Here is a 15,477-nt window from a genome sequence, read left to right on the forward strand (position 1 = left end):
CGCGGAAATTATGTCTCAGAGTAGTCAGTGCAATTTGGGAAATAAATCAATTAAATCTGTATGTGGATGTGTGTAAATATTCAAATGTAATCCCCTTTGTAATCGTTAACATTTTCATAACTGTAATTTAATTACACATTTTTTCTTAGTAACTGTAACTGATTACAGTTACATTTATTTTGTAATTAAATTACGTAACGCCGTTACATGTAACTAGTTACTTCCCAACACTGGCTTTAATGTTTGACATTTTATAACATTTAAAACAATGCACATACAAGAAAACCCTCCCACTGAAAATGGAAGAAAACTAAAGTGCAGTCAGTGTTTGCTTCTATTCACAAAGAATCACAGAATCTCTGGTCTCTGACACGTGTATTAATATGTGGTCTAGTATAGCTGGGCAGTGCTGTCTCCTTCATCACCGGCATCTCGTGTCTCTTGCGTCGCTTCTTCTGTCGTGCAGCGCTCGAAGCAGTGTTCTGTGTCGCTCGTGCAAACACACATCCCAGCAGGCACAGCCAGCAGCATGACACACACGATGGCAATAATGAGTCTCTCTGCTCCAGCGGGTTCAGATCGCTGCCCGTCACAAACACCATGCACTAGTTGTTAGGGTTAGGGTTAGTTAGGGTTCTTCACGTCACACACACTTCATATTTTGTAAGTGGCAGCAGGTCACTGAGAGAGAAGCGGCTGGCTCCTGAAATCATGTAAATGGCATCTCATATGCATCATAATGGCTGAAATAAACCGTGAACCAGGTTTCTGCAGGTTTGGTCAGGGCAAACCGTTCGATAGTGATGCCATAGACAGTCTGATTGGCGATGCGTATATTAATATAGATGTTTTCATCCACTGATGCCAGCGGTAAGGCGGGTGAGAGCGGGAGAGTGGGGTTTTGGGATAGAAGGACACCGAGCTGGACACTGACAGACGAGTTAGCGGTGAAATTGTTGGCAGTGCAGGTCTAAAATTTCAAGGTTCAGCGTGTCCTAAAAAGCAGTCCATGGTATCGAATGTATTTGTTGCCCTGTATACGTAATTCTGTCAAGTTTTGCAGTCCCTCCAGGCGTCTAACATTCATGAGTGCTATATTGTTCAAATTTAGCCATAAGAACGCTAAATCATTGACTGTAGAGAATGTGGGATTTCACTTACGTCTGATATTTCAGTACAGATTTTCACGAATTTCTCAGGGATGCTGCTGAAGGGCTGGTCTCTGCAGGAGCATCTGGTCAGACACGTATCCCACAGAACAAGAGAGACTAAAGAGACTAGACAGAACAAGAGAGACTAGAGAGAACAAGAGAGACTAGAGAGAACAAGAGAGACTAGACAGGACAAGAGAGACTAGAGAGAATAGACAAAAAAATGAGATAAAACAAGTGTGAGGACATATGAATTCCCTCTATTATGTAAATATCTTCAGTACAGAATTAAATTTGGGATCTCAGACATAAAATGTCAAATACAGAAATAAATTGCGGTGCAGTTCTACGTTTACAGGAGACACGAGCAGCTCTGCATGACTGACGGCATTTCACTGGTTCAGTGGGGTAAATCCTATTATCCTTAATGCTCAAGCTTCTTCAGAAGTTTCTAAATATTGCTTTGAACATTCGGACAATCTAGAAATAGCACAGCTAATGTGTTTTCACTTTATAAACAAAGAGGAAACATTCAGAAAACAAGAACCATATAAAAATGGTTTTATTCAGTCATATTTTAAAACATGTTTAATAAGTACAGACATCAACATATTCCTGATATGACAGATTATAAGCACAGTTTTAAGGTTAAAGTGGAAAATAGTTGCCCCAGTACACTGTGACAAGATAACAGTATAAAGAAAACAAGTAAAAAGGAAAAATTATTAAGCATGTACATCACTAACCCTCTCTTTTTGTAACATCCTGACGGTCCAAACAGAAAATCTTAACACTTCACTTTCTGTATTAGACAGATGGGTATTATGTGTTGGACACAGACATTTCATTGCAGAATATGTATGATAAATGAGTCAATGATAAACATACCATTGGAAAAGTGCATGACAAAAATAAAAAATACAGACATTGTTATTTCACTCTTGTGTGATAATTTTCCCTTTTTGAACACCGGACTTTCTCTAAGGTGGTTTGTACCCTTTCAGGGCTGAGAAAGGACAAAGCTGATATGTATTGAAGCTTTCGAACACATTAAAAGTGTAATCCGGCCCATACCAAGAGTGCGCTAGGCACAGAGTCGTCTGAAACGCCGCCGGTCGGTCAGCAGAAGTACTCGTTGGGCTGGCCCTCGGTTCTGGCCGTGGCCTCAGAGTCCACACTAGAGCGGGCCGACAGCAGCCGGTTGGACTCGTCTGGGTTGAGTCTGCGGAGATATTCCCCCTCCAGACTTTTGGCTTTGGTGCCTGGAGACAGAGTCTCAAACGTCACGTACGAGTCTTGAATGTCTTTGGACTTCCGGCCCATCAGCTTCTGCAGCCTCCTCTTTAGTGCCCCGCAGCAGACGATGAGCGTCAGAGGAACCGCGATCACGCAGGCGACCGTGATCACCACCACGTTAATGAGCTTCTGTGTGCCGCTGGCGCTGGCCGCCTCGTCCGTGGAGAAAATCACACACTGCTCCTTCTTGGGGACAAGGTCCTTCACGCACACACAGGCTATGTACTTGATTTTGGGCACGAGGCCTTCGATCGTGATGCGATTCTTGCCCGGGGCAACATTAATCCGACGCATGTCCCGCTCCCCGAAGACGGCGTACAGAACGCTGAAGGACGTGGTGTTGGTGGCGGTGGGTGCGCGCCAGTTCAGCGAGACCGTGTGGTCCGTGTCACCGATCACTTTGACCGACCGAACCACTCTGCGCTCCGGACCCTGCTGCAGAGAAGACGCATTAGCCTCCAGGTTACTCAAGACATCTTTCTGAAGCTCCGCCATGCTGCTGTCCGTTCTTGCGGCCGCTGCAGGTGCCGCTGTGGCCTTCGCTTTGGTAACACCGTCAGAAATGCTGTAGCTTTCGATCTGGATGGATGACGTGGCTTTGGGTCCGTTTAGGGGCTCAATGATGGGCACAGCAGCTGATGTGGCCGGCGGCACGTATCTGGCGATGAGTTTCTCTTGATACGCCGCTCGGCCGAATCCAGCGTTCTTCTTTCCGTGACTTCTCTTGGCGACCGCTTCATCGATTTGCCACGTATCAGAAATGACAAGTGAGATAATGGCATCAGCACTCCCGACAAAGTTAGTGGCTCTGCAAACATATTTCCCTGAATCTCTGTACGAAACGGCAGGAACGCTGAGAATGGACCAGATGATGCCCTCTTTAGAGATTTCCTGTTGAACTACAGGATCAAACAAAAAACACTCACTTTAATATAAGTTCTGAAGTTGCATTTTGCATCTAACTGTGCAGTACAGTTAGACATAACAGTAATTACAGCAAATTTCGCCTGCATGCTTTATTTATATATTTGCTGCTCTCTTAATACACAAGCAACAGATTCCATTTATTTAACAGACGCATTAACCATGCCTGGATGCTTTATTTAACAGTAGCAATACACCAAGGGAGACATGAGATGAGATGCAAACATCACACGTACCGGTGCCGTTCATGGGCTTGCCATCGGCTCGGGTCCAGGACAGCTCGGGGATGGGAACGCCGATGGTCCCGCAGCGCAGCAGGACATTGTTTCCGATGGAGCTGCGGATCCTCGCAACGGCCGTGTGCACGCGGGGAACCTGACACTTGCGGAGCTCAGCATCAGAGAACAGGACTCCCGACAGGCTCTCCGGTTTGGCGCAGCGCAGACACGTATCGATGAACGCCACAGAGGAGGAAGGGAACTTCTGGAACTGCACCAAATCAAAGAGACGACAGTCACACTGCCAGGGATTGTCGTGGAGACCTGCGCAAAGAACAGACGCTTTTGTCAACGTTTCTTTATTTGTCAATGACTAAGACTTTACAACAGAACTGAAATGGTTTAAAAGCAGAAACTAACTCACCTAATATCATTTTGGAATTCTCTGCATCCTGAGGAGGTTTCGGAGAGAACCATGAAGTAAGAACCTCTGCTGGAACGGTGGCCAGACTATTGCTGGACAGATCCAGGTAGGTCAAGTTTTTGATGTAAATGGTTGCTTCAACTGGGATGCTGCTGATTTTATTATTGTGCAAATCCAGGAGCCGAAGGTTAGGCATGTCCATCAAACATTCCCAAGGAAAGGAAGTGAGAACATTCCCATCCATCCGTAATTCGTCCAAGGCGTAAAGTCCTCGGAAACTGTCTGCGCTGAGAGAGGAGAGCGAGTTGAAGGATATCCAGAGGTACTCCAGGCTGCTGAGGTAACGAAAGGATTCGCTGGCGACGCGGCTGATGGCGGTTTTCTCGATGCGGAGTTTGGAGGTGTCCGAGGGAAAGTTGTTTGGGATGACGGCGAGGTCGGGATCGTTACACAGGACGCTCCTATAAAAACACATCACACGGGTCAAGCACAGTCTCCTTTTGTTGAGATATTTGATAATGCCAGTCAAGAAAGAAAACTCCACTTTGAGATTATCGTACTCAACATTGCTACAATATAGTGCTATGATAAAGTTCTCTTTGACTAGCTTTCATTTCTGAATTTGCTTTTATTGTAGTTTATTATCTTTACTGTGTGTGTGTGTGTGTGTGTGTGTGATGAATGCCAGAGGTCTGAAACATTGCAACTAACAAGCAGAGAAGATTAAAAATCACACACACGTTAATCCAACGACTAAATAAAAAGCACAGTCAATCTGGCCTGTAAATATTCTGCAGACAACGGTCCATATGAGACTTTTCTACAGGATGGTTTCATTTAGGTAAATGTCAGTCCATGTGAAATCTCACCTCGACTTCGATCCGTCGCTCAGTTTGTGGTAGAAGCAGCTGCATTGAGCAGGACAGGTGCTGCAAATCAATGGAAAGCAGCACAGCACCAGCGCAAAAACCTGAAACACACGGCCGGACGCAAAAGCACACAAGCCCAGAGCGCACATCTTCTGCGCTATCTGTTCTAGCTACTGTCCGGATGGGTTTGAGTCTGTTAATCACGCAGCACACGCAGCATCTCTGTGTCTCTCTCAAGCACTTTCTGCTCGATCTGCTCCAAATCCCCAGATAAAAGGGATAGAGCAGATTAGAGGAAGGACTTGGGGTATTTTGACTTACACGATTATTCCTTCCTGGAAGCCCATAGGCTGTGTGCTTGTCTTTTGTATATATAGAGAACAGACATTTCTTTTTCTGATTGGAGAGTTAATTTTAGACCTGGGATTGGACAACAGTTTGTGAATTCACAGCATCTTATTGGTGAATGGCTTTGTTCTCCTCTATTTTCAGTAGACATACTGAGTAAATCATAGAGTGTCGAGGAAATGTTGCTTTTTTTGTGATGTGTCTTTTTGAAGATTATTTAAATTGAAAATGTTATAACAGACATAGAAATGGAAACCCAGCACACTATAGGTTATTTTATACATGCGAAAAAGATCAGTGTTGTTAGTTTGACCTTTGACTTGACATACAAATACATCAAAACTACAACTGATTCAGTAATGATCAAAGGCAGGAATTTAGCATAAAACACCGTGTTTATGATGCATTAAATTTATGATAATATGAAAGATGCATTTTTCAGATTTTTTTCAGGTATAATATCTTTACTATTGCATCAACTTTACTCACATATTAATAGTGGTTACCTAATATTATTATCCTTATTGTCTGTTTGGTCTATAATGCCTATATGATTCAAGCAAAAAAAGCAGATGGTGATACTTTTAACATATTAAAATCAGAGTGAATATGCATTTAAAACACCTGGTGGCAGTACAGAGCAAAAGTCTTCATCTCAGACTAAAGTAGCCTACAGACATTTGTGTGTGTTTATTCAAAATATATTAGCCTATATTTTGTATACTACATACAAACATATTACTATATTATAACAAATATATGTTTGTTCCACTATGCAATGTTACATTCTGTCCAGTGTCAAGATAAAGGAAATGAGGCTCAGAGTTCATAATGGATATCCACACCAATTATTCAGTCTATGAATAAACTCACTTTCAAACTTAATGAATTCTCAGGCTCATTCAGAACTGTATATTTTAATTTATTCATTTAATAGACCCTTCTCTCAAAGGAACTGGGGAAACAACAACACCAGCGATTCATCCTGAGGAGAAAGCACACATGCTGCTCTGAAATGTTTTGTTCTGCGCTCTTTAGAAAGAGTCAGCCAAAAGAATTTAGAGAGATTACAGTGAACACATTTCACTGAAGTGTACGTATGTTATTTCCCAATGGCATTAACATCTGAAAGCTGAGATATAAGAATTAGTTTCCTAATTACAGCCTTTTGCACTGGAGCCCAGTGTAGTCAGATCACCACATTATACCTCAAACATTTCGTGATGTTACTTTGTTGTCGCTTCTATTGTCATGGCTACGATTTCATTTCATTCACAATATAAAGTTTTCAAACATAACACAATAAAAGGTATTCAAATCAATGTGTTTTAAGAAGAACGGGACAACCAATTATAATCAATTTCCCATTATTTTTTATGTAGGACACAAACATTTCATTTACAAACATTGTGAATTTTGGATTAGCTGGCAGTGGAATTGCAATTGCACTCCTTTCCAAAAACTTTATCATGACAACAACACTTTTGTATAAAATGAAGTTAATATATTCTGATAAAATATTTTGCAGCTGCAGCATTATATTTCATTGTTGTATAAGCGTGCACTGTTTGTTTTTTAAAGCATCAGTAAAGCCAGAGAGAGTTGTATATGGAGGACTGTGATCTGCTTGTAATGCACAGTTCAGACGCAGGACTGAGGCGAGCGAGCGCTGCAGATCTGATTTCACAAACTTTTGCGGTATTAAAACATTCTTGTGGGGATTTCAGACTAGGCTTTAAATCACACACGAGCTTTCATAAGGAATAAACACACATATAAAGTCTCGCACTGTAGCGCAGTGGTCAGCAGTGAGAAGTATCTTGGACAATGGCTTCATACAAGTTACCGGAGGGATTCAGTGACTTCGACATGTTCGCCTTGCGCTGCTGGTGGGCGGTGAGTGCTGCTGATAATCAATCAATCAATCAATCAATCAATCAATCAATCAGTTCTTCATTGATGAATGTATTGACAAACATGCAAAAGTTCTTTATGTCTGTGATTAGTGAAGGCTGTTCTATCGATTAATGAAGGCTGCTCTTATTGATCTGTAGAAAGCTTCGTAAATAGTTTCTGGATTAGAAAAAAAGAAAAGAAAACAGTCAGTTCCGTGGTGTAATGATCATACAGTGATGGCATCTGATCTGATCACTGTGGTGCTTATTGATACTTGTTACTGTGGACATGGTCATTCTTCTAACAGCATTATATATTGTTTTGTTATGATTGCTCTTTGTATGCGGTGCACAGTGTTATGAATTCTGTTCAGTCTGAATATCTGAATATTTTCTTCTAGGTCTTCTCGGTTTCTTTCTTAACTTTATCTCGGTGATGGCGTTCCTCAGAATCCAGGAGATGCAGACGCCCAATAACTTCTTCATCTTTAACCTGGCTGTGGCTGATCTGAGCCTCAACATTAACGGTTTAGTGGCTGCTTACGCTAGTTACCTGAGGTGAGACTAACCAGCTAAACTACAGTATGAATCCAGAACCGAATCTTTCCAAACTAAACACTTGCTTATGAAATTTGGAAAATAGCAACTTCTAAAATTGTGTGAAAAGATATGACAAAAATAAATAAAAATGTGATGACTATTTCTCACATAACTTATTGGTGTTATTGCAGACAAGGAATTTGACTTGAAACAAAAGTTTGAAAGAAAGAAAAGAAATACAACCGCTAGACACAGAAGAACACATAGTTTTAATATGAAAATGAGAAATATCACATGTATGTATAAATATTCAAACACCTGTGTGTATTTGTGTTTTTTCTGAACTCTGGAAGATACTGGCCGTTTGGGTCGGAGGGCTGTCAGATGCACGCTTTTCAGGGAATGGTGTCAATCCTCGCCGGCATCAGTTTTCTGACTGCCATTGCTTGGGACAGATATCATCAATACTGTACTAGTGAGTATAAACAGAGAGCATCTGCCATCCATAAAATGTTACTTTATTATTGTTCAGTATTGACACGCAAGACATTAGTTGTACTCTTGTTTCTGTAAGGCTTGCATTCAATTCTTCAGTAGTTTTCCTGGGTTTAGTGGGTTTTATCATCATTTTAATACAGCTTTCCTGCACTGTCTCAGCTGACCGGCTGTAAATCGATGAGTTAGTTGTTTTTGTTTCCAGAGCAGAAGATGTTCTGGAGCACGTCTGTGACCATCAGCACCATCATCTGGATCCTGGCTGTGTTCTGGGCCGCTCTGCCGCTGCCGGCCATTGGATGGGGCGTCTTTGACTTTGAGCCGATGAAAACATGCTGTACGCTCGACTACACGCAAGGAGACTGGTGCGTCCATCTCACACACGAGAACACAAACGGACTTCGCTCTAGTTTCTATTTCATAGCTCACGCAACTCAAATCAAAAACTACAGCACATTACTAATCAGAAATATATGAAAAATATGGACAAACAATAATGTCTGTCCTGCCTGGACATGACTACTGATGATTTTGAATATCATGATGAATTTGAATTTGCATGCAAGAGTAATACGTAGTTTTCTTCTCTGCTGTCTTCTTCAGGAGTTACATCACCTACATGCTGTCCATCACTGTACTGTATTTAGCATTCCCTGTTATGGTTTTACAGTCCTCCTACAATGCCATCTACGCTTATTTCAAAAAGACACACCACTTTAAGGTACTCGCACTCTCCTCAGTCAACATACGCTCCAATTAGACACAACGTATCTTCATTTGTAGGAACTTTGCTGTCGCCTAGTATGATTTCACGTTGCATTTTTCATTAAAAAAACTTTTTTTAAAAATCATATTTTAAATTCATTTGGTATATATGTGTATAATTTATCATTTTAAGTAATTGCTGTCCCCTATGATGTTGTACATTTCAATTATCAATTTTTATAACCCGAGTATAATCAGTGATGCATTTTGTGCAGCAAACTAAACCAGTTTTATGGGCTGTAATGAGGCTGTGTTTAACTCTGTACATGCAGAAGAGAGGCACGTCTCTGACATTCATCTGCAGTGAGAATGACATGAATCATCCATAGATCAGCCACATGCTCAGCATTCTGTGTGCTTTAAGATCCCTTGCTTGCATTAAAGGCACAATATGTAAGATTTTTTTATTAAAATATCCAAAAACCACTAGAACAGTGTTATATAGTTTGCTGACTTGTGTACTTACATTATCCCAAATGTTTCGAAGAATGTTTAAATCCAGAGAAATAAGCAATTTTAACTAGAAGCACGGAGCGTGTCTATAACGCAAGCGTCAGATTTCTGGTCTGGTTTTTCGTGATGTTGTAGATAAAAGCATGATTTGAGCAGTGAATGGTGTGTGTTGGTGTTTTGTGTCAGCGCTTCTCCTCTCTGTCCTGCAGTTTAACACAGGTTTACCTCTGAAAGCGCTGCTGTTCTGCTGGGGTCCGTATGTTCTGATGTGCACATACGCCTGCTTCGAGAACGTTAACCTCGTTTCACCAAAGCTCAGAATGGTTAGAAAACAAACACTGGTGATCTTTAAAATCTTCCACTGGCTTGATAAATCATTGTTCTCGTGTTGATCTCAGTGTTGATGACGGTCGTCTGATCCTCTAGATCCTCCCGGTGCTGGCGAAGACGTCTCCGATCTTCCACGCCGTCCTGTTCGCGTTCGGTAACGAGTTCTACCGCGGAGGAGTCTGGCAGTTCCTCACCGGGCAGAAGTCTGGAGACAAAATGAAATAGTGAAAGAGCTTTAGCCATGTAATGTTGTATTCAGACGAGTCTGCAAGAATTTACACGTGATGTGACTGTAATTCACTGTATATGTCAAATCAGTGCCTAACACATTTGGAGATATTTGTCCAGAATTTCACTGAGTGCTTATTGAAGACTGACATATGAAGCCTTATTTCAGTTTCCTGGAGCGTGAGAGAGATGACTTACACAGTTCATTCAGGACACAATCATTTCACCATTTCATTGTTCTTGCCTTACAATCGCTGTTGATCAGTGCATGAGTATCCACTATTCATGTGTAAAAGTAACCAAAACTTGAGACCAGTGAATGAACCGCTAAAAACAAAAGGGCTTTTCATTGTTAATCCACAGAATAAACTGTGAGGCACAAGACAGTTTGTCACTGGTTCTTTAGGGGCTCAGAAGAGGACTGATGAAGGTGAATGAACTCCACTAGAATCTCTCATCAAGGATTGGCTTGCAGATGGTCATCTTCACTGGTTTAGCTGGTTTCCTTCACTAACCATCATCTGACTCAGTAAATGCCCTGATTCCTCTGTGTGTGTTAGTTAGGAGTTCGAATGCTCATTTATGCAGATGCTTTTATTCAAATCCACGTTCACTTATTACAGGGTCGGTCTGTTGCTCAAGGAACACAGTTCACAGATCTTCTCCGTCTCCAGCTCAGATCTCGAAGCGGAGGCTAATTAACATTCACGTTTAGGATTAGAAATTCTCCAGGGTTTTGTAATCTGCAGTAATTCCTCTGCACAAGGAGCTGCTCTCATATCAGTAGATTTGGGTTTCTGACGTGTGTTGAAGACCAAAGAGGATCAGGAGAGCTTTACCGCAGCCGGTCACAGGCGACTCTCGGACCCAGCGACCGAACTCTGAAACTACTCTGTTCCTCAGAAACACAGCAGAGCAGAGCTGAAGAGGAACGTCTGTTCATTCTTTAATTCATTCACTAAGAGCTTTTTCCCTTTATTGTCTTTCTTACTCTTTTAATGCGAGTGAACTATGTATTGACGTCTGTCCGTTCACAGTCCTCCACAGTTCCTGGAATCAGGTGTATTTAACATGAGCTAAATGATCAAAAAAACTGAACATGACAAAAAATAGTACATTTTTTAATGCTATTTGTTCAAATTCATGGCAATGCTTTGTCTATTTTTCCAGTTATTTGCTCTTTAAGCTCTTCAGAATATATTTTTAACAGGTTTCAAAGCATTTTAACAATTACTGGTCAACACTGATTCATTTCAAGAAATGCACAGAAAAAACACCTTGAGCACTATTTTTAGAAAGGCAGAACACACTCTCTCACTCACTCACTCTCACTCTCTCTCACACCTGACACACTCACTCTCACACACACTCTCTCACACACACACACTCTCTCACACACACACACACACACACACACTCTCACACACCTGACACACACACACACACACACACACACTCTCTCTCTCTCTCTCTCTCACACACACACACACACACATTCTCACACACAATTTGTGGGTCAGTGCAGTTTCAGCAGGTTTCTATCTACGGTCTCTAAGGTGCCGCTGACCACATAAGCAGGATTAACTTCTTGACTCTTCTCAGAAACAGCCTTTTAAATAGACAAGAAGAGCATAAACACTCCAGAGAAACTTTCACACGGCCCTGAAGCTCTAGATTAGATCACAATGAAGATTTTTTCTGAAGTTTCTCAAAGCAAACCTGACAAACACTTCCTGTGACAAAGCAGATTTACGTCTCAGATATTTTAATGTGACTCTCTCCCGTATTGCACATAAAATTATCTGGCCAATTTCTTATGACTAAATGTTTAAATAAGATCTGCCATCAGTGGAGAGAAAATTCTGTAGTTACGTAAGATGCAAGAATAATGCAATTAATGAAACAAATAAGCGACATCTGTGTATGTGGTCTGTGTAAAAGAGTCCAGTTAGTTTTATTTAGGTAAATGTCACATACAGGTGCATCTCAATAAATTAGAATGTCGTGGAAAAGTTCATTTATTTCAGTAATTCAACTCAAATTGTAAAACTCATGTAAATACTTGCTTTAGTTATTGGGAAAAAAAGTTTTGGTTTGACCCAAAATGAGAGACTTCACTTGTTCAAATAACAATCCTGCCTTGACCATTTATATTTCACAGAATAGGTTAAAAGACCAGAAAATCACTCTCTCCACATAAAAAAAAAAATCTTTGCAAATAGTCTTAATTATTTACAGATGTGCAGATAATTAGCAGATGTGTTTGCTGGTATCTGAGGACAAAGATCCGATTGTTGAATCATTAACTCTGTGAATCCCTGCTGAGAGAAAAGACGATGTAAACAAATGACATTCATACAGAAGAACAACAGTGTGCTGCTGTGTTTCAGCGAGTCACTGAGAGTCGAGTCTCTACACTATACGAGTCATTTTACTGTCTATAACATACATATATATTCTATTGTGTTTATACATGCAACACATATGGCCATGATTATTCTTCCAGATGTTTTGGAGAGTGTTCATTTATTTGTACATTCACAACTCTAGAGATAATTAAATAATATGTATATTACTCCTGTGGCATTTTCCAGCTTCTTTTCATCATTCCCTTTATTTCAGAGTTCGGAGTTCAGTTTGTTGAGCCAAACCTGTTTACTTTTACTAACCTTAAATACAACATGTGAACCCCATTACATATTATTGTTATCCTAAAGAAAAATGTTTTTAGAAGATTTAAGTGTAATCTAGTGAGCAACACACAATAATAATTTATTGCAGTGCACATTAATCTAAACATTGATAAAAGACAATCCACATCCACCTGAACACACACCTGTAACAAATAACTCTCACAATATTAATATTTTTCACTACTTTGTGGCGTATAAGAAATATACTGTATGTCGTAATATATTGCGTTGCGTATGTCTTCATGGGTCTCTGACATAAACCAAATCTGTGAGTTAGACTTCATTCATCTGCTTATTTCAATCAGAAACCGCCATCTAGCGGCCAAACTGAGCAACGCTGTGCTGAACTACTGTGTGTGTATTCAGGCAGATATCACCATAGAAAGACATTTTTAGTTCTGAGGTTTAAAACTCATTAGGCAGCATCTAATATGACTGTCATGTTACAGACTAGAGTAGAAGAAAGAGTTCATTTAACACTAATTCAGTTCAACACTCAAATATCAGTTCTTAACCTTATATGTGAGCCTGGAGCACAAAAGCAGTGTTAAGTCGCTGGGGTATATTTGTAGCAATAGCCAACAATACATTGTATGGGTCAAAATTATACATTTTTCTTTTATGCCAAAAATCATTAGGATGTTAAGTAAAGATCATGTTCCATGAAGATATTTTGTAAATCTCCTACCGTAAATATATCAAAACTTAATTTTTGATTAGTAATATGCATTGCTAAGAACTTCATCTGAACAACTTTAAAGATGATTTTCCTTATAGATCAATATTATCACTTGCTATGCATGTATGTTAAATCAACACCGCTATGAAAAAATCTGTTATCATTAGTTAGTTATGATTATCAATATAGTCCACATAAAGAGCGTATCTTATTGTTTAATTATCATCAGTATTATTCTCGGAAACAAAAGCATTACTATGACAGTGTGAGAGGTGCAGGTGAGCTCCAGGGGCCTCGTTTATAAAATGTGTGTACGCACAGATTTGATCGTACACTCTAAAAAATGCTGAATATAACCCAGCGCTGGGTTAAAAAGAGACAAACCCAGCTATTGGGTTGTTTTGACCCAGCGGTTGGGTTATATGTAACCCAGCATTTTTTAGAGTGTAGAGTGTGCGTACACTAAAATCTACAGCAACATTCGTATTTATAAAAACGGTCTTTGATGAGGAAAAGTACTTACCTCGCGTCAGGGTCTGAGCAGGACACACTTCTCCTTGTGGCGAAGTCAGAGTACTGCAGCTGTTTGAACATCTGAGCTGCAATAATAATAATGCACTGTAAGAGATTAATAATAAAGATGCAGTGTAAGAGATTAATTGTGCAGTGTAGTCAGATTTTTTATTAACGGGAGTTTTTGCGAGATTAAACTGACCTTTTTAGTAGCCTAATGTTGAGAGTTCTTTACTAGCTTTCTGTACACGGTTTATTCCATGTTGTTGTTTTATTATTTTATTTTACAAGAGAACTTGCGAAGTCTTGATTTAATACTAATGCGTAAAATAGAAAAAATAGGGGGGAAAAGCATAAACGCATCTCGACTGTTTTGTCTGTGTATAAGAATAGGTTTATGTCGTGCAATAACGGTTTTAATATATTCTATTCAATAACATTGTTAACTGTTTTTATTTATAACATCTGCTGCTTTGCTTCTGTGAAAATGAATAGACATCAGCCTTAAACTTTGTTTTTGTCATTTACATCAGTTATATTTGTATAAAATACACTATATATTTTTGTGTCAGTACATTAATGAGCAGCATTAGTAAACTGTGTAAATATAAAGAAATGCTAAATCACATGCAGGTTTTTTCAGACCGGAGACCGTAATCGAGTAATAATTCATTTTATTATGATATGAAACGTCCAATTTTTCTTTCAATAAGGTTTTTTTAAAGTTTTGCAAGAATTTAGTGATACTAAACGTTTTATTAGTTGTCATAGCAAGTGATTTTAAGAGTAGGATGGCTCACTTTTTATAAGATGACTGAATTTTACTTGAATTCGTACTTTATTCTTACTTTTGGAAACCTAATTGTTTTATAATTATTATTATAATAATAATAATTATTATTATTATTATTATTATATCTGTTGTTTCTAGAAGTAGTAATTTTGATAATAGTCAATAGAAAAAAAATATAACCACACACATATTGTTTGTCCACAGAATAATTACTCATTATTAAATAAAAAGCGTCCCGCAGGACCTCTGTTTCAGACTCAGTACAGTTATTTCTCTTTGTGCTCGTCATTCTCAAGCATAGAAAGTCGGATATTGCTCTTTTATATGGTAATGATATTAATTAGGGGGCGGAGATCTGACACCAGTCAGCTGCGCACAATTTCAAGATAATTTGTGATTTATAAACATCACATCTGGAAGAGAGGCGTACGTTTCTGTGCGCACCTTCGTCTCTGAATCGCACTTACGCACTTTTGAGAACTGATCTTAGAACAAATTTAGGACGGTTTATACGCTACATTTTATAAACGAGGCCCCTGATCTCTGTCATCTGTCCAGCAGAGGTCAGTGTCGCGCCGCTGACGCGCGCTTAATGCCTTCAGATCCGCGCGTTAAACGCGCCGCTGCTCGGAGATAAAAGTTTGTTTTCGCGTTATTAATTTGTATTCAAAGAAAACGAGACGAAAATAAATTATATTTACATTTGCAGTTTAATTTATGCGTGTAGGCTATGTTTTACAGATAATTATTCCACAATTTTGATTTTGTGAACCAACATTACAGCAGCATCAGAGCGCTGGGTGTCTTAATCACGCATAACTGTATTTTAATATTAATCGAATTGGGCCCACCAGGATGATTGT

General features: G+C 39.7%; 1 protein-coding gene and 1 pseudogene across 1 annotated transcript; one reads left to right on the plus strand and one right to left on the minus strand.

Annotated features, from left to right (window-relative positions):
* Window positions 1-2,092: 2,092 nt before the first annotated feature.
* LOC107746743 (leucine-rich repeat, immunoglobulin-like domain and transmembrane domain-containing protein 1) lies at window positions 2,093-5,156 on the minus strand. The gene is made up of 4 exons (XM_016561035.1): window positions 4,883-5,156; window positions 4,014-4,474; window positions 3,608-3,913; window positions 2,093-3,346 (listed from the first exon to the last, which is right to left on the minus strand). The coding sequence occupies exons 1-4, from the start codon at window positions 5,029-5,031 to the stop codon at window positions 2,271-2,273; spliced, it is 1,992 nt and encodes a 663-aa protein (XP_016416521.1). The 5' UTR covers window positions 5,032-5,156; the 3' UTR covers window positions 2,093-2,270.
* Window positions 5,157-6,855: 1,699 nt separating this feature from the next.
* On the plus strand, window positions 6,856-11,021 carry LOC107746744 (RPE-retinal G protein-coupled receptor-like; annotated as a pseudogene).
* The last annotated feature ends 4,456 nt before the right edge of the window (window positions 11,022-15,477 follow it).

Source organism: Sinocyclocheilus rhinocerous, unplaced genomic scaffold (genome assembly GCF_001515625.1).
Source record: "Sinocyclocheilus rhinocerous isolate Xijiao unplaced genomic scaffold, SAMN03320098_v1.1 scaffold409, whole genome shotgun sequence".
In the NCBI taxonomy this organism is placed as follows: domain Eukaryota; kingdom Metazoa; phylum Chordata; class Actinopteri; order Cypriniformes; family Cyprinidae; genus Sinocyclocheilus; species Sinocyclocheilus rhinocerous.